Below are 18,705 nucleotides of genomic sequence, written 5' to 3'. Positions count from 1 at the left end.
GTTTACATTGCTGGAAAGTCAGCAGGGTCTCCTATCCTTTGACACTTTTCTGCACATATTTGCTATCACCTGTAACAGTTTCTTTAACACTACCAGATAAATAAGACACCAGAGAGAATCCTTCATAATCATTCTGCTTTCCAATACTGCCACCAAGAGAACATAATTAATATGTTCTTGATATAAAAAGATAACAGAAAGCTGGTTATTTTTTGCATTAAACCTGAATAACTTTAAAAAAAATACATGGGTCTTATTTATAAAGATCAAATATTGCTTATAAATTAATAGTAGACATATATACACAAATTAAAATACTAAAACGCCTCTGTAACCTTTCAAAACCAGGTTTTTCCAGAATAGCCTAGAATAGGGATCCCCAACCACTGGTCCGTGGACTGTCATCAGTCCACGGCATGCCATCAAGTGGGCCATGCAAACATGCCCCTTCCTGCCTGTAGAAAAACATGTAACTGGTCCTTGGTGCCTAAAAGTTGGATATTGTTAATATTAACATGTTAATATTGCCAAGCAATATTGTTTATCAAGTATTTCACTCAATTGAAATTAATGTTTGCAGGTACAGTGAGTTATCCTGGCCTTCCTTTTTTCAGCTTGCACCCACAAATCTTTGAGTCTCTTGGAACAAGAAGAAAAGGAGAGAAACGGGATAAGAAAAAAAATATATTTTGTCAGTGGTGCCTAGCTGACAATCACAGTTGGCTAAACACATTCACTAAACAGAAAGCATATATGAAAAAGTTAGGTAGGAAAAGAGCTACTCCTTCTCTTTTTAGTGTTTGCTTTTTTTCAGTCCTCTATCTGTTCTCAAGTATGCTTCCCTGCTTTCCTAGTCTGTAATTCTCACTTCTGGATATACTGAGATGTTCAGGGCAAACGATGCAAACTGGAATTGGGATCACAATGCAAAGTCTGCCTCTTATATACAATGGGTTGCATTTGTCCCCTGAATATGTCCTATTTACCCTTTACATATCAGCAGGATGTTGTCTTCATCTGTGGCCAACCAATTGTGGAGGCACTTTGAAATAAGTCCTGCCTTATAACATATGTATAATGGCTCACTGCACACTACATTGCACTTGAAATTGAACTTTTTCAGAGGCTTGTTATTTGTAATGAAAACTACTATTTTAATGCTAAATAGTTCAAATACCCAGAAATGTTTCAAGGGATACTCCACAGAGACTTTCAAAGAGTGTTAAATTGTAATTTTATGAGGCTAACATGCTGTATTATTAGCAACATACACTCGATTCCCAACTTTTAAAACATGTTTTTTTGTTTGTGTGATATATTAGCATAATATTTCACTTGGTTCTAGTATTTATTATATAATATAATAATTGAATCATTCACCTTTCTTTCATGACAGATGACTAGTATTATAGTCTCTGAATAAGTGTTCATAGTATTTCACTTGGTTCTAGTATGTATTATATAATATAACGACTGAATCATTCACCTTTCTTTCATGACAGATGACTAGTATTATAGTCTCTGAATAAGTGTTTATGATACTATAACAACATAAATTTTTATCCTCAGAGATAAGTATTTAAAAAATCTATAGTCCACACATATATGGTACCATATTTTATGCTTAGTGCAGGGATATCCCATATCCAGAGAAGAAAGTAAATGACTGGCATACACAATTTTGATCTGTCTTGTAGTGTCAGAAGCAAGATGCTATTATGCTCTGCTGCATTATCAGTCAAGAAGAATGATTGGTAAATGTTTTCTAGTGGCTGCTCACATTTGATGGGAAGGCAGGCAAAACTAGAGAAATTACGAATCTTTAACTTGTCCAACATAACAATGACAGAACCAGCATAAGGCACAGAATGAGGGCAGCATAATTTATACCAGCATATTTTTCTACTTACATACAGATAGCATAAATGCTTGTTAATACATCTGTAAGGAAAATCCAATTGGCTAATTCAGTCTGGGGAAAAAATAGTGCATTTCCTAGTTTCAAATTATGATAGCTAAAGAATAGCTGAAAAATCTTGCCAAATATAAGTATGCATTAGAATAGAATAGAATAGAATAGAATAGAACAGAATAGAATAGAATAACAGAGGAAGGGACCTTGGGGGTCTTCTAGCCCAACCCCCTGCTTACACCACTTCTGACAAATAGTTATCCAACATCTTTTTTAAAACTTCCAATGTTGGAACATTCACAACTTCTGGAGGCAAGTTGTTCCATTGTTTTAACAGTCAGGAAATTTCTTCTTAGGTCTAAGTTGTTTCTCTTCTTGATTAGTTTCCACCCATTGCTTCTTGTCCTGCTTTGGAGAATAGCTTGACTCGCTCTTCTTTGTGGCAGTCCCTGAGATATTGGAACACTGCTATGTTACCATTATCTTCATCAAACCATAGTTGTATCTTTAGGCCATAGGATCTGTGTTTCAAAGAAATACAATTTATGCACTGTCATAATTTCATTGTATTTTTTAGCCCAATGTTCTTATCTGGGACACAAAGGTTTCAAGTTCCTTTTACAGAGAAATTCATAAACATTACTGTCATATGAATATTTCTTACCTTTAAAAAAAAGATATGTTCTCTCATCACTAGCAAAAAGTAAATGGCAACATTGTAATATTTAGATGTGTACATTATATTATTACTCATTGACAATATTTTTATATGTATCTATTATTCCATACATTTCCAACATTAAAACCTGTAGTTAGTTCTAACTCTACCATTATTTTACTGCTGCTGTTTCTCCATCAGTCTGCTTTCATCTAGATCAGATTTTTGTTCAGTTCCCCAAAGTGTATTCACAATAAGGATTTGCAACATGCTTTTTATCATAATTATATATTTTTCAAAAAATGTCTTGTGACAAACTACAACTGCATAGAATGGCATGAATTGTAATGCTAATTATATATTTGGAAATATTTTTACTCCATCATCTCAGAATTTCAAACACAGCATAACTTTCAATGTGTTTTTAGTAAACCAGTACTGTTACTAAAGTGAAACCAGCCTAAACGCCATTTTATATTTTATATATCCTCCTGTTGTGTTTTTGTTTTTATATTATTCACTTACCACTTGTAGCATACTGTAGATGATATATTTTAAACATTTTTCCAAAAATTGTGTAAATTTTTATTAGAATGTTAATGAATAATTCTGAAATTGTCAAAACATGTGGGCAGATAAACTAGGATTTTCATCTAGTAATAGGTTTTGGCTGATAAAAAAGAGAACCATTGCCAACAATACCATTCTGTGACCTTCAGATGGTCCTCTATCAAGGCCAACCATCCTATACAATATAAATTATGTAGCTAAATAAAGATCAAGGCTAACTCAAAGTCACGACTAGACACTGATTCCCAAATAAGTATTTGGCACATACCAAGTTTGTGGGAACACATGCTTTTCAGTTATTTTAGTCAGATGTTATTTGGAAGATATTTTAAGAATAAACTTTAATATTCCAACAACATTTTGGAAACTCAAGACTAGTATATATGTTTAGCATTTTTACCTGTCTTAATAAGATGACTTCTTTGTGCAACTCATAAAATCAGGTCATTAAAAATGATTGTTTGAAATATTTATTTAAAACATTTAGTTTGTTCATCATTTACTTTAGTAGAGCTGCAAAATATACTTCTTAAATTGTTGTTGACATTTGGAAATTTTATCTCCCTGAATATTTTATAAGTTATTAGAATAGATTTTTAAACTCAGAATTCAAGAATAATATTTGTGGAAAATTTAAAATTTATGTCCTGTTTATTTGGAATGTTAACTAAGAGGCTTCATTTTATATGATCCTATTTTCTTTAGCGTTTTCTTTTTAATTCTCTTCTGATATCAATTGCACCTGAAATTATTAATTGTGCTGAAAGCTTCCTCCAATCAATATTACTGACATCCAAAGCATATTTTATAATTTTGCCTGTTTTAAAAATATGATGCCATATGGGTAGATAATTACCATCAACATAAATATATCAACTCAGTATATTTATAAGTTCAAAAAGGTTTATAATCAAATTGACTATAATTTTAAGAAACATTCCTTTGCATTATACTGTATATTGTACAACTGTAATGGTAAACATTACAAAAATTAGATTAGCCTATAAGATATTGACATGATAAAATAAATTAATTGAAATAATTCTCACAATCAGAACACCTAGTCCCTGATGTATGAAAATTGAGTCCAGAATTTATATTGCTAAATGAAAAATTTGTTAAGTGAGTTTTGCCCCATTTTACAATTTTTCTTGCCACATTTAGGTGAATCACTGCAGTTGTTAAATTAGTAACATGGTTGTTAAGTGAATATGCCTTCCCCAGACTTCGCTTGTCAGTAAGTCACAAAAGATGATCACATGATCCCAGGACACTACAGCCTTCTTAAATCTGAACAGTTGTCAAGCCCCTGAATGTAAATCACATGGCCATGGGGATGCTGCAATGGTTATAATTATGAAAAATGGTCATGTCACTCTTTTCAGTGTTGGAACTTCGGTCCCTAAATGAACTCTTATAAGTCGAGGACTACCTGTATGCTCTTTAAAGGGGCATAGCCCTTAATACAGGTAATCCTCAACTTATAATAGTGCATTTGGTGACCATTCAAAGTTCAACGGCACAAACAAAAGGGACTTACAACCATTTTTCACAACTATCCTAGTCTCATGGTCCCATGATCAAATTTTGGGTGCTTGGCAACTGGTTCATATTTATGATGGTTGCAGTATCCTGAGGTCATATGATCACCTTTTGCAAGCTTCCAACAAGCAGTCAATGGGGAAGCCAGATTCACTCAACAACTGTTGCTAACTTAACATTGATGGAAGTTAAAACCCACCTCTCTCCTAGGAAAATGAAATATTTTAGGATATACTAAAAAGACAGAATATTTCCTCCAAAAGAGAAGTAGAAACTCAGGAAGGTGAAACTCAGCCCCCCTACTTTTGCCAGTGGGCCATTAAGGCCTGGGCCAGTCTACTCTCCATAACTAAGGTCTACCTCCTTTAGGCAGACCCATAATAGGAATTATTGAATATGATAATGAATAGGGAACACTTGTGTGAAGGTTTCCCTCTGCTCCACCAGTCAGGCAGGAAAACTAGTGGTTTAAATTGATTGGTTCACACCAGAGGTGGTATTCAGCAGGTTCTCAGCAGTTCTGGAGAATTGATAGTAGAAATTTTGAGTAGTTTGGAGAACTGGCAAATTCCACCTCTGACTGGAGATTTTACAGTATCCTTCCCCTGCCACACCCACTAAGCCACGCCCACAGAACCGGTAGTAAAAAAAATTGAATCCCATCACTGGTTCACACTACAGGCGGAAAATTCAAGGGATCACAATGGCTGAGCTGTCAGACAGCTCCCTTTAAAAGAGGGAGCTACCAGACAACTACTTCACTTCTTTGTACCAGTCTACCGATAAAGAGCTGTTCTCACTATTCTAAGCCTCCTGCCTTTTCAATCAGCGCCCCCATACTTAAGAGGAATCCCAAAGCCCTTTCAGTACATCATCATCCAGCAAGGCTCAACCAAGCCTGGGACTCAGGACAGCCTAGAGCAGGGGTGGGCAAACTACGACCCGCGGGCCACATCCGGCCCGTTGGTCATTTTAATATGACCTGTCTCTGGAAAAAAAAATTCCCCTCTGAAAAAAAAATTGGGGCCGGCCAAGAGACCCCGTGCCGCACGCCAAAAAATCACACACCCAACACGGAGCTGGGCAGCTGCTTCCCTGGTGGTGGGGCCGAGGTCGCCGCCCAGGGAACACCCACTGCTTTCCCTCGCCAGGGCCGGGCAGTGGTGTGTTGTCCTGCGCCGCATGGCCCCTGCCTGGCAGCGCACTTCTCGGCTGGTGTCCTCCTCCTCGGCCATACAGAACAAACAGGCAGAGAAGGGGGAAACCAGCTGGCTGGTTGAGGGAAGCTTTCTGCGCCGAAAGAGGCAGCTACTAATCTCCGGCTTTGCTCCGCTTCTCCAATGGTCCGGCACCACCCTGTTCTTCTTGTGCTGTGAAAGAGGCGGCTAATGATCTCTGGCTCCGCTCCGCTTCTCCAACATCTGGCGCCGCCCTGTTCTATGTGTCAGGCCCAGCAAGTCCGAGCAGCCGGCGCACAGAACAGGGCGGCGCCGGATGTTGAAGAAGCAGAGCGGAGCCGGAGATCATTAGCTGCCTCTTTCACAGCACAAGAAGCCTCCCACAACTGGCCAGCTGTTTTCCTCCTTCTCTTCCTGTTTGTTCTGTATGGCCGAGGAGGAGGAGACCAGCTGGCTGGTTGGGGGAAGCTTTCTGCGCCGAAAGAGGCAGCTACTAATCTCCGGCTTTGCTCCGCTTCTCCAATGGTCCGGCACCACCCTGTTCTATGCGCCGGCTGCTCGGACTTGCTGGGCCTGACAAATAGAACAGAGCATGCTGCAGGCATCTCGCAACAAGCCCCAGGACATGTGGTCACCTGCTGGCTGGCCGGGCGATGCCAGGCTGGAAGAGGCACATTCTCCAGGAGAAGGAAGAAAGCGTGCTCCGGGAGGGCGGGTGCCGGGCAGGTGGGAGGATGTTCCGGGACCACTTAAAGGTCAACTTTAAGAGTGCCCCCATGGAAGAAGCCGAGCAAACGTAGTGGCAGCAGGGGTGATGGGGCATGTGTGTCCCTCCACAAGGAGTATGAAGGGAGGCAGACACTACACCTCTCAGGAAAAAAGTAGGTGCCAAAGTCCTGGCTTTCACCTGGGAGGGGACCGTGGAGGGACCCATCACATGCCCTTGTTGCCCCCGCCACCTCTACTTTTGTTCTTGTTCTTGGCTTCTTCCATGGGGGCGCTCTTAAAGTTAATCTTTAAGAGCTGGAAGACGTTTTGTTAGATCTCCACCAACTCATTGTTGGGAGAGGTGTAGCCCCTGAATACACGAGAAGTCTTGGGCAAAGTTCTCTGACTTTTAAAACGCATCTGTGCGGTGTTTGCCTCCCTTCATGCTCCTTGTGCATGCTGGAGCACCTAACTGGAGCAAAAGAGAGCGAAGTTGACTGCTATGAAATGAGCACCTTGGCTTCCCCTCTTGCTCCTCACAGTTGCCCTGAACTGGTGTGGTTCTTTACTTGGGCAGCCAGATGCCCGCAGCAGTGCCCGCAGCAGCAACAGGCAGTTCCGCCTGGGCTCCGCTCAGGTGTCTGGCTGGGGCTGTCAGGAGTTGCTACCGCTGGTGCAGCTCCGCGTGGCTCCAGTCCCGCGTTGCCTCATTGACTTTTAAAATTTGACAGAGGGGTCAGCACAAGATTTTGGGAATCACCCCACACACTTTCCCCCGCCTTCTTCTCCTCCTTCCCCTCAGAGGCCCCCTGAGTCAGGAGTTGCTACCGCTGGCGCAGATCCTCGCGGCTCCAGTCCCGCGTTGCCTTGGGAAGGAAAGGCAAAACCAGGAGCCGCTGAGCCCGAGCCTCCGGTGCCGCTGCTGCCGTTGCAAAGCGCTGCTGCGGCTCTTCCTTTTTGCCTTTCCCTTCCGGAGGCAATGCGGGACTGGAGCCGCGAGGATCTGCGCCAGCGGTAGCAACTCCTGACTCAGGGGCCTCTGAGGGGAAGGAGGAGAAGAAGGCGGGGGAAAGGGTGTGTGGGGGTGATCCCAAAAATCTGTGCTGACCCGACCCCCTCCTGTCAAATTTTAAAAGTCAATGAGGCCCCCCGAGCCAAAAAGTTTGCCCACCCCTGGCCTAGAGAGTTGCCCCTGCATGGCCCCATGGGAGTCTGACAACCAATCAGAATACAAGCTCAAATTCAAATCCCAACAGAGGGTATAAAACCCAGGGACTCTCAGCATCTCCTCCCTTTTTCGTTTAGGAGCTCCCAGACATGGTGTCTCCTGTCTACCATTAAACCATCTTTCCAAACAGCCTCCATGTTTCCAGTGTCTTTTTCTCCAGTTGGAACCGAACCCAGGAGGATATTTTCTTCCAACAACTGCAGTGATTCACTTAACAACTGTTGCAAGAACAAAGAACTCACAACAAACGCCTCAGCGACAGAAATTTTGGGCTCGATTGTGATTTGTTGAGGACTACCGGTATTTCCATAAGACAGAAAAGAATGTAAGGGGAAAAAAGCTACTCAACTTCCTCACTAAATAAACATTTACATGGGGCTATTCCTATCTCTTCATGATTAAAAAAAAAACACTGCTTGTATTTCTTTGGAAACCGTTTCGGTATAATTATAATTGAATAAACGTTTAATTAAATAATGCGATATAGTTTTGAACTGGATATCGAAACTACAGCAATTCAAATAATGCGATAGTTAAATGATGAGGATGGGTAACGAGAGGACGAGGGAAGCCCGTTTCTCAGTAGTCTTATAGCGCCGCTTCCCGCCCGCCAGGCGGACAGCAGTTGTTTCAAGTCTGGCCCGTCCCACATGCTCCGCACCCCTCCCCTCCTTTTGTGTCAGCCATTTTGGTTAGGCGTGCCTCCTGCGCTTGCGTGTAAAGACGCGACCAGGCGTGGGCGAGTTGCGCGCGTCACCTCAGCCACCGGACCCACGGGCGTATAGTTAGTTACCTTTGCTCGTGGCCTGAACGGGAAGATGGCGTTGCACGTTCCGAAGGCTCCTGGCTTTGCCCAGATGCTGAAGGAAGGAGCGAAGGTGAGCGGAGATAGTCACGGGGGAAAGGCAGGCGGGCGGCGCTGGAAAAGAGGGAAGGTTCCAGAAGAGAAATCGCAGCCTGCGTTCTAAAGCACCGGCACCACGCGCCGATCAAAGAGGCGGAGCTATTGGGCCTCCTCGCCGTTACTACGGCTCGGGCTGGGCGCCGTCGTTGGCTGTTGAATTAACATGGAGCTCACTCCCTCGGGATTGTTCTCGACTCCCTTCTCAGCTCCGAAACTACAACAGCAACGGCCAAGGCGGCCTTTCCCGGCCTGCTGCTGCTGCTGTCGTCCACCGCCATGCCGGGAATTCTGGACTTGAGCGCTTGCTGACAGCAGCAGATCGGAGAAATCTCAAAAGAGGCCATGCGACTTCTGCCAATCTTTCTAGCTGTTTCCACACACACACACCCGACGCTTTTTAAGAGTTTATTATTAAGAGTTAAGGAATTGCGGTGAAAATTGCAGGGAGGTTGTAATTTCGAGTGGTCACTAAACGAATGATTGTAAGTCGAGGACCACATGAATATATAATACATCATCTCCATGTTTCTTAGACTCTTGTTTAGAACCCAAATTATTGGAAAACAGCCAGTCTGATATTTGTTGGATGAATAGACAGTATAAAACTCTTGAGAAACAATGGGTGATACATAGCTTTTCTCTGCTGCTGTAAATGTAGCTGGAAACTCTATGATAGAGACATTATAGTTTTAATATTTCCAACAACATTGGAAATTATGCAAAAGGAAATTGGAATTCCCGTCCATTGGCAGAATAACTCTTGAAAAAGGGACAACTTGGTTATATTTGATTATGGAGGAAAGTAGCAGAAGAAAAGGAGTTTTGAAATGTGGCAATCAGCTGAGAACTAGGAAAGAAACGGTCCATTAAACATCTCTCCAGACGTATGGCAGTTAAATTGTCTCTTGAAAGTCTTGCAACACCAAGTCCCATTTTTTCTGGTCACATACATCGATGCACAGATACACAAATCTTCACACAGGCAATACAAAGGAAGAACAAAAATAAGCAGAAGTGATATGTTTTGAAATATTAGAGGATGATGATGATAGAAGTGATATGTTCTTTACCTGGCACATTTAATGTGAATATGCACCCAAAAGTAATACCTAAATAAGACTTTCATGAGCACAGAGAATGATACCTTCTCATTAGGCATTCTTTTAGAGACACAGCATGTTACTTCATTGAACAGAATAAAATACAGAAACCTACCATGGTTGCTGAAAAATGGAGCTGCAAGAATATCATAAATCCTGCTTTCTCTATTTTGTTTTAAGATATTCCCCTCTTAGTTTTCTTTAAAAAAAACAACACCTGACAGTCCTTGCTTTTTGTCTTAAGATAAAATCACGAGTGGTAGAAGAATGGAAAATGAAGAGGAACTAAAGCTTAAATACGTAATTTTCAGAGTTTTTATAAGTACTATATTTCATATAATCATATCTAATTATGAGTTAAATTTTGCATGTCTAGCATTATTCTGGATTGGAAGAAGCTGTGTTTCGAAACATTCAAGCATGTAAAGAACTTGCTCAGACAACTCGCACAGCCTATGGCCCAAATGGTAAGATATCAATTTTTTAAAAATATGTTTAATTTTCTATTTATCTAAATAATTCCATTACCAGTATTAAAAATTAACTTGGATTCTGTTTAAAATTGCTTTCTTATTTCTCAACTGCACTTTATTTTATTACATGAATAATATTCAGTACATTCAATATATTGGACAGCTCACATAAAAACCTGAAACAAATCTAGAAGTTAACTTGTCTATTTTGTTAATTCCTTTATCAATTTGTTATCAAATTGTCCTTAAGTATTGTTTATATGTTTTGATTTTTGCTTGTTTTAGGGATGAACAAAATGGTTATTAATCATTTGGAAAAGCTTTTTGTTACTAATGATGCTGCTACCATATTAAGAGAATTGGAGGTAACTTTTTATTGATACTCAAATTATTTATGATTCCATTTTAATACATTTAATTGCACATTATTTCTTTATGACTTAGTTTGCTAATGAAGGCTTTTGGGGGGAAGGTACATTTTTCTGTGAAAGATTCTGAAGTAATTTCATGCTAGAGAAGTAGGCTGGTAGCCTGTGAGAGAGTCTGAAATTACTCTCAATGAAGATCTGAAGTAATTAAATAATACTACAGATACATGCTGGTGGTCTGCAAAAGCCAAATTACATAGCATTTTTGTCCTATAAAAGATTAAGGAATAGTAACTAATATCTTGAATGTATATTATTAAATATGCTTTTTGATTTATTTTTAATTGAATTTTAATATTTGTTCAATTGTTTCTTCTAATACAAAATATTGGATAGGTTCAGCATCCTGCAGCAAAAATGATTGTCATGGCTTCTCATATGCAAGAACAAGAAGTTGGTGATGGGACAAATTTTGTTCTTGTTTTTGCTGGTGCTCTTCTTGAACATGCTGAAGAACTTCTAAGAATGGGACTTTCTGTTTCAGAGGTATAGGCATTTTGTTAGATAATTGCATTTCCAAAAATATTCCATTATTTGTCTAACTTAAAGTTTATTACATATGAAATCTAGGTTTATTGGGGCTAATTTCCAATTAAACAAGGATACAATTATAGCTTATTTTCTAATAATGCTTCCCCATATAAAGTAGAGTATCACATACATTCATCAAGCTTTTATTAATATTTATGTATTACAGTACAGGCATTTGCCTATGTTTAATTGTAGGTGATTGAAGGCTATGAAAAAGCTTGCAGGAAAGCTTTGGAAATTCTGCCTGATCTTGTGTGCTGCTCTGCAAAAAATCTTCGGGATGTTGGAGAAGTGGCATCCTTGTTACAAACTTCTGTAATGAGTAAACAGTGTGGTAGTGAAAGTTTTCTAACACAGCTTATTGCTCAAGCATGTGGTAAGTAATTTTTAGTAGTGGTCTGCTTAATATATATTTTGTTATTCATTTAATCATATTACTGGTATGGACCAAATAATTTTTTTTACCATAAACCACAAATAGAAAATTATTTCCAATCTCGTCTAAAATTTAGGAATTCTGGTTTGTGAATGTTTGGTTTTCAGATAAGATGTCTACCTCTGCATCATTAGATCTGCAATCCTCCATGTAATAGGAAAATAATATACTTTTTATATTAAATAAAACATTTTCAATTAATCTATTTCCATACATTTATTCCAAATTAGTATATAATTTAAGATAGAAAAATAGAGATCTGAAAGTTAATAAACTTTCCTAAAGCTGTGTTTTTAATTCTTTCACAGTATCCATTTTTCCTGAATCGGGTCACTTCAACGTTGATAACATCAGAGTATGCAAAATTTTAGTAAGTTGTGATATTTCTTTTTGATAATACATAATGGAGATGCTCCAAACTTTCTTGAGATCCTTAGTGTCTGAAAGTAATCACAGTCTTCATAGGCTAAAAGAAATAATAGCTCTGTTTATTTAATAGGTCCAAATTTAAAATCCTTGAGGAAAAGTTTTAATCCTAAAATTCCAATTTTAAGAAGAATATTACATTATCTAGTGTTGTTTTATTTATAAATTGTGATATTGAATAGGATAGAATGTGGAAAAACTGTTTCTTACAGATCTTCAAGAGTTACTGCCCCGATCTTTAAAATATTGGGTATCAAATTTTTGAAATGGTGACAAATTGTATATTGAATGAATGATACATTCATGACAGAAAATGACAGTTCTAAATCAGCAGTCTATATTTTTTATGGTGAAATGAGCCTAATTTGGAAAAAGGAACACATGAAATGGTCCTGTTTGAGTGTGTATTCCTAAATGAATAACATTCATTTATTCAAACTGTTAGCATTAAAGCATTGTTTTAATAATTTAATTGATGTTACTGTTATTTGTATTGATTTCAGGGTTCTGGTATTAATGCATCCACTGTATTGCATGGCATGGTATTTAAGAAAGAAACTGAGGGTGACGTTACTTCTGTTAAAGATGCTAAAATAGCTGTCTACTCCTGTCCTTTTGATGGCATGATAACAGAAACTAAGGTATGTTATGATTAACTTTGGGTAGTAATTAATTTTTGAGCTTGATAGGAAAAGCTTCCGTAATAGTTTACAGTTAGTAACAGACAACATTTCAGGATCTCATGTTTACTAAAAGAAAAGAGGAAAGCAAGAAAATTCAAGTAATAATTTAAGTTCTGAGATTTATATAATAAAGTTACCTAAAGAAGTTATTACTCTATTATGTGCTCATGTGGTGCCAGAAGTAATTGGCCTTTGATTATTATCAACTGGAGTAGAAATATTTCTATAGACTAAAGAGCTGAAAGCAACCTACAGATTTTGAAAGTGCCTCATTCAGTGACTGATTGATGGTAGTAATCAAAAACCATTGGGACAGTGTTGCTAAACTAATGTTAAGACCAATGCCATCATTTATGATTCACGGTGTGACCATTCCCAGATGTGTTAGGCAGCTTGACTATTTTATATCATTGCTACATTTTCTGTGTGCCTTTTCTCTTATAAAATGTTAAATTCACCACTGACCAAACAAAAGTTGACCATTCTTAATTTAAGTAACAAATCATGCTAATAATCTGTAGGGAAGAATCACTCTGTGCCTGCTATTTAATTATTTTGATAATTCCATCTCTATATTAGCAAAGGAATTGATTAAAGACTTTAGGGTTATTGCATATTACTACCGCTGCTAGTCATCTAGGATTTCTGGAATATCTTATTTCTTAGTTCTCTTTTGCAATAACTAAAACATTGAAAGGTAGTCCTTAATTTATGGCCATAATTGGGACCAGAATTTGTCATAGCTTAGTGCAATTGTAAATTTTATTATCATTTTTACCATGTTTGTTAAATAAATTTCACAGTTGTTAAGTGAATCTGGATTCCCTGGCTGATGTTACTTGTTGGAAACTGGCTGGAAAGGTTGCAAATTATGACCACAGAAAGCTGCAAGCAGTTGTAAATGTGAACCTGCTTCCAAGGGCCCAAATGGCAAAACCATGGGGGTAGTACAAGAGATTAAATCATTTTTTCTAAGGGCATTTTAACTTTGAATGGGCATTTTAACTTTGAATTGTCATTAAATGAATGATGACTACCTGTAAGGAATTCTATCCAAGGACAGGAAATAAATTTGATTGTTTTTGGTAAAGCAAACATTCAGTACAAGTTTTATGAATGCTTTATTCTTGCAGGGCACAGTGCTGATAAAAAATGCTGAAGAACTGATGAATTTCAGCAAAGGAGAAGAGAACTTAATGGAGCTACAGGTCAAAGCTATTGCTGACACTGGTGCAAATGTGGTAGTTTCAGGTGGAAAAGTGGCAGACATGGCCCTACATTATGCAAACAAATACAAGCTTATGTTAATCCGGTAAGGTTTACTAAAATGAAAAATCTCAATTTTCCATTGAATTAAAATGGCACACTTAAAAAAAATCTCATTGCCTTATGATTTCAAGTTACAATACAGATATGATTTAATTTTAAATGCTAAGGTTTATTTTTTTTTAATTATTTTATAACATAAATTAATACAAAATCAAAGTAGAGGGTCATGACTTGGAAGAATCATGCTTTCTTCTGTACCACTTTATTTTCCTTCTTAAAATGGTCTTTCCTATTCAGGAATTAAAGTTTGATGTCTATTTTCAATTAACTTGATATACGTTTCTTAAATAATTGAAATACAGACTATAAAATACACACGCCCTTGCAAAATGAACAATGTTATGAGATACTTATTCTGTGCTTAGTTTTCTTTTGAGTCATGTACATTTGGAAAATTTTTTGATTAACATTACAACTACAAATAGTGAAGAAAAAGTATTTCTGTATTTCATGAGAATCCAGTTTGAACATAGGTGATATGAGCATGATAGAAATCTTACGTTTACTGTCCATAAAATGAAAATAAATGTCCCTGAAAAGTTTTATTTTGTAATAAAAATATTTAAATTATAAAATGTTTTCCTTCTTGAAATATTTATATATTTTAAAGGCTGAATTCCAAATGGGACCTCAGGAGATTATGTAAAACAGTTGGTGCTACAGCTCTGCCCAGATTGGTATGTAATCAGCACTAATGTCTATTTCTATTGTGATAATAATTCTTGACATAACCGTAATTTTTCTTTACTCTCACAGACTCCACCTAATTTAGAAGAAATGGGCCACTGCGATAGTGTGTATTTATCAGAAGTTGGGGAAACACAAGTTGTTGTGTTTAAACATGGTATATTTTTCTTTTCTTTTTTTTAGTATACCAGATTTTTTTGTCCTTAGAACTACACAGTCATCTATTTATGACCATAAATAGGGCTATAATTTACATTACTAAGCAAGGTAATTGTTAAATGAGTTTTGCTCAATTTTTTTTTTGCTACCATTTTTAAACAAATCACTGCAGTTATTAAGTGAATTTGGCTTCCCCAATTGACTTTGCTTCTCAGAAGTTAGCTGGGAAAGTCACAAATAGCAACCATTGGGAATACATGACAGTTGAAGTGTATCTGAATTTTGATCAACTTAATGTGGGCACTGGTCTTAAGTCACTATTTTTAGTGCTGTTGTAACTTTGGTCACTAAATGAATGTTTGTAATTTGAGGGCTATCTATAATATTTACATTTGTAAAGTAATGTTTGTGGAATCTTTTTTTTCACAGAAAAGGAAGATGGAGCTATTTCAACAATAGTAATTCGTGGTTCCACAGACAACCTAATGGATGATGTAGAAAGAGCAATTGATGATGGTGTAAATACTTTCAAAGTACTCACTCGGGTGAGTAAAGCCTTGGGGATCTGTAATTTGGGCTTATTATATAATGTGCATTTACAGAAGTTAATATTTTTGCTATGTTGTATATAATTGGTTGACTCACTCAAAAAGTCAGTCATGCTGGGAGTGATCAATGGAAAAAGGAGAAGGGGTCGCACTAATTGGTGGGACATTTTACGAAGGATGATACTGGGATGACCACAGTGGATCTGAAGGAGGTGGTGCAAGACCAGGGACATGGAGAGTGCTAATACATAGTGTCCGAGAGACACAACTGAATGGCTGACAACAAGGATCTAATTGGCATATTATGATTGGCATTCACACGATATGCTTATCTCATATCAACTTTATATACTGTTTTATTAAAATAATGCATTCATGAATGAGTGTTGAAATTTTCGTGTTTCAGTTTTTTTACTTGGCATTTCATGCGAAGTGTTTTACATTTCATTTTACTTTTTTGTAGGATAAGCGCCTTGTCCCAGGGGGTGGTGCAACTGAGATTGAATTGGCAAAACAGATAACGTCATATGGAGAGGTATGTTACGAACATATTTTTCAGTCAGATTTCTTTTGTAATTCAGTATAACTTAACAGCAACCCCCACTTCTGTTCAGACTTGCCCAGGTCTTGATCAGTATGCAATCAAGAAATTTGCTGAGGCATTTGAAGCTATTCCCCGAGCTCTGGCAGAAAATTCTGGAATTAAAGCAAATGAGCTTATTTCAAAGCTATATGCAGTACATCAAGAAGGCAGTAAAAATGTTGGATTTGATATTGAGGTAAGACTAGCTACAAATTTACCATAATTTAAAATAGAAAACCTTAAATTGATTTCAGTATTTTTCTAAATGCTATTAACATTAACAATATGTTTAATAAGCTATAGCATTTTTCATGAGTAGGGAAATGTATAGGGAATGGGAGCATTAGGTATGTATAGGGAATGGGAGCATTAGGTATGTACATCGTGTTGAATGAACAAAAAAAGTGATATCTAAATATTTTATAATTAAAGTGAGAGCCAGTGACTGTATCACCCATTATTTTTCTTGGCATCAGTAATAGTATATCCTAGCAATTTTGAGGCACCTTATATAGATCGGAGGCAGGCTAGGTACAGCTGTGTGAAAAAGTCCTGCACGCTTTACGGTTTACAACATTTTTTGGATAGGCCATTGATTTTATATTTTATGCTAACTGCTTGCAAATATTGTTACATTTAAATAAATACTGGTGGTTTTTAAATGAAAAGTATAAGCTTTTTGCAATTTGGTACTGTTTGGATGGGGATTGTAAGCATGCAAGAAAATTCACAATCCCCATCCAAACAGTACCAAACTGCAAAAAGTTTATGCTTTTCACTTAAAAACCACCAGTATTTATATATAACAATATTTGCATAGCAGTTAGCATAAAATACCATAACATCAATTGCCTGTCCAAAAAATGTCGTAAAGCGTGCAGGACTTTTTCACATAGCTGTATGTTTCTATGATCATGCTATAATGTCATTGTTTAACATACAGATGCAATTAAGCATACGAATCTGTAGTGCTAGTTCACCATTTGGGTGACATAACAGATTTAGGGCCTGTAAAATTAAGGTGGGAGAAATAATCGTTTGTAATTTGAAACAAAGACAATCATTCTAACTTAATTTTAACAGGCTGAAGCTGCAGCTGTGAAAGATATGTTGGAAGCAGGGGTATTAGATACGCATCTTGGAAAATACTGGGGTATCAAGTTGGCTACAAATGCTGCAGTAACAGTATTGAGAGTTGATCAGGTGAGTTCGCATTATATTGTTTTCAGTTTTGTACAATATAGGAATACTATTCCACAAGTCAATTTAACATTTGATAAATTTACAAGCATGTTTTTATATTTGGAGTCATGTTTTTACAGTCTGCAGATGCCTGTTTGGACTATAGGTTTATTTATACAAATAAAATAATCAAATTCTTAGGTCGTAAGAATGACTTCTTTAATGAAATATCAAAATGTGTATGTGATATAAAATTTCTGTAGATTATTGTGGCCAAAACAACAGGTGGTCCAAAAGCCCCTCAAGCATCAGGTCACTGGGACAAGGATGACTGGAAAGATGCCCCTGAACAATAGTGTACAGTAAGATACGGCCTTGTGTGTAATGTTGACCAGAGTGGAAAGTGCATGAATGCTTTTTACACTCTGCCTGAAATGGGTATGTTTTGCTCCCACACTCACATTTGTTTAGGCCATAGCACTAACAATTTGCTTGAAATGTTAAAGTACAGCATCTTGCATTAAAACCCTCTTTTAAGAATATTGAATTGATATCACTAAAAGCATATGAGTTGATTGCCAAAAGTGACCAAAGGGTGAGTATTCACTTTGTGAAAGAAGTTTATAATTATAGCCTGATTGACTGACTGGCAATATTATTATATCAATCTACTTAAATATGCCTGAAAGAGTACCCTTGGAATTTAAATCTGTAAATACACTTATTATTGAAGCTAATTTCCTGTCTGTATGGATATAATTGTTTTGTATCAAATATTGCATTTTAAAACAGATTGGTTGGAAACATCAGGTTTCAGCCACAATTGGCCACAAGGAACTAGCTTTTACCTTACTATTTCTTTCAAGAAACCTGAGAAAATTGAATAACCCTTAACTTGCTCCAAAAATACATTAGTATGCCTGTAAAACCAAATACTTAATTTTTGTGTTTTCAAAATGTATTGTCAGTCTATCATGGCATAAAAACTTGTAATTAAAGTATTAATACACTTGCCTATTTCATCTATTTATAAATTGACAATTTGAAATATTAAACAGTATCGACAATTTTAAATATCTTAAGTCTTAATTTCTTTTGTAGATTATCATGGCCAAACCAGCTGGTGGCCCTAAACCGCCATCAGGGAAAAAGGAATTGGATGATGACCAAAGTGATTGAAATAGTTAAGCACATATAGACGTCGTGTATCTTGCCAAATGTGTTCAAATTACCTTTAAATTATGAAACTAATCTGTAATAGAAGTTACCTTGAAGCATTTCAATAAAAACAGCTGTCTTTTTGTCTGATTTAGAAGATGGTTATTTAAAGGGTTGCCAGGTATACAAAGTGTATCTTGTGTAGTCTTACCTTTCTTTTGTAGATGATCATGGCCAAACCATGATAATTTTGCTACTTATTTCAGTACTCTACAGCCAGCC

The 18,705-nt window shown here is 37.2% G+C and overlaps 1 protein-coding gene across 2 annotated transcripts; it reads left to right on the top strand.

Annotated features, from left to right (window-relative positions):
- Positions 1-8,466: 8,466 nt before the first annotated feature.
- Positions 8,467-18,573, top strand: CCT8 (chaperonin containing TCP1 subunit 8). 2 transcript variants are annotated; one of them, XM_026700620.2, is made up of 16 exons: positions 8,467-8,674; positions 10,177-10,267; positions 10,559-10,638; positions 11,038-11,187; positions 11,428-11,608; positions 11,977-12,038; positions 12,598-12,735; positions 13,911-14,089; positions 14,717-14,783; positions 14,863-14,950; positions 15,382-15,497; positions 15,964-16,035; positions 16,115-16,279; positions 17,167-17,286; positions 17,529-17,627; positions 18,367-18,573. In XM_026700620.2, exons 1-15 carry the CDS (start codon positions 8,615-8,617, stop codon positions 17,619-17,621), a joined length of 1,662 nt encoding a protein of 553 aa, XP_026556405.1. In that variant the 5' UTR covers positions 8,467-8,614; the 3' UTR covers positions 17,622-17,627; positions 18,367-18,573. The 2 variants fall into 2 exon arrangements, with proteins under 2 accessions (XP_026556405.1, XP_026556406.1); XM_026700621.2 differs by lacking the exon at positions 17,529-17,627.
- Positions 18,574-18,705: the final 132 nt, after the last annotated feature.

This window comes from Pseudonaja textilis, chromosome 7 (assembly GCF_049901715.1).
Source record: "Pseudonaja textilis isolate UNSWEBS1 chromosome 7, rPseTex1.2, whole genome shotgun sequence".
NCBI classification, from domain to species: domain Eukaryota; kingdom Metazoa; phylum Chordata; class Lepidosauria; order Squamata; family Elapidae; genus Pseudonaja; species Pseudonaja textilis.
This window is presented reverse-complemented; position numbering and strand designations above follow the sequence as displayed.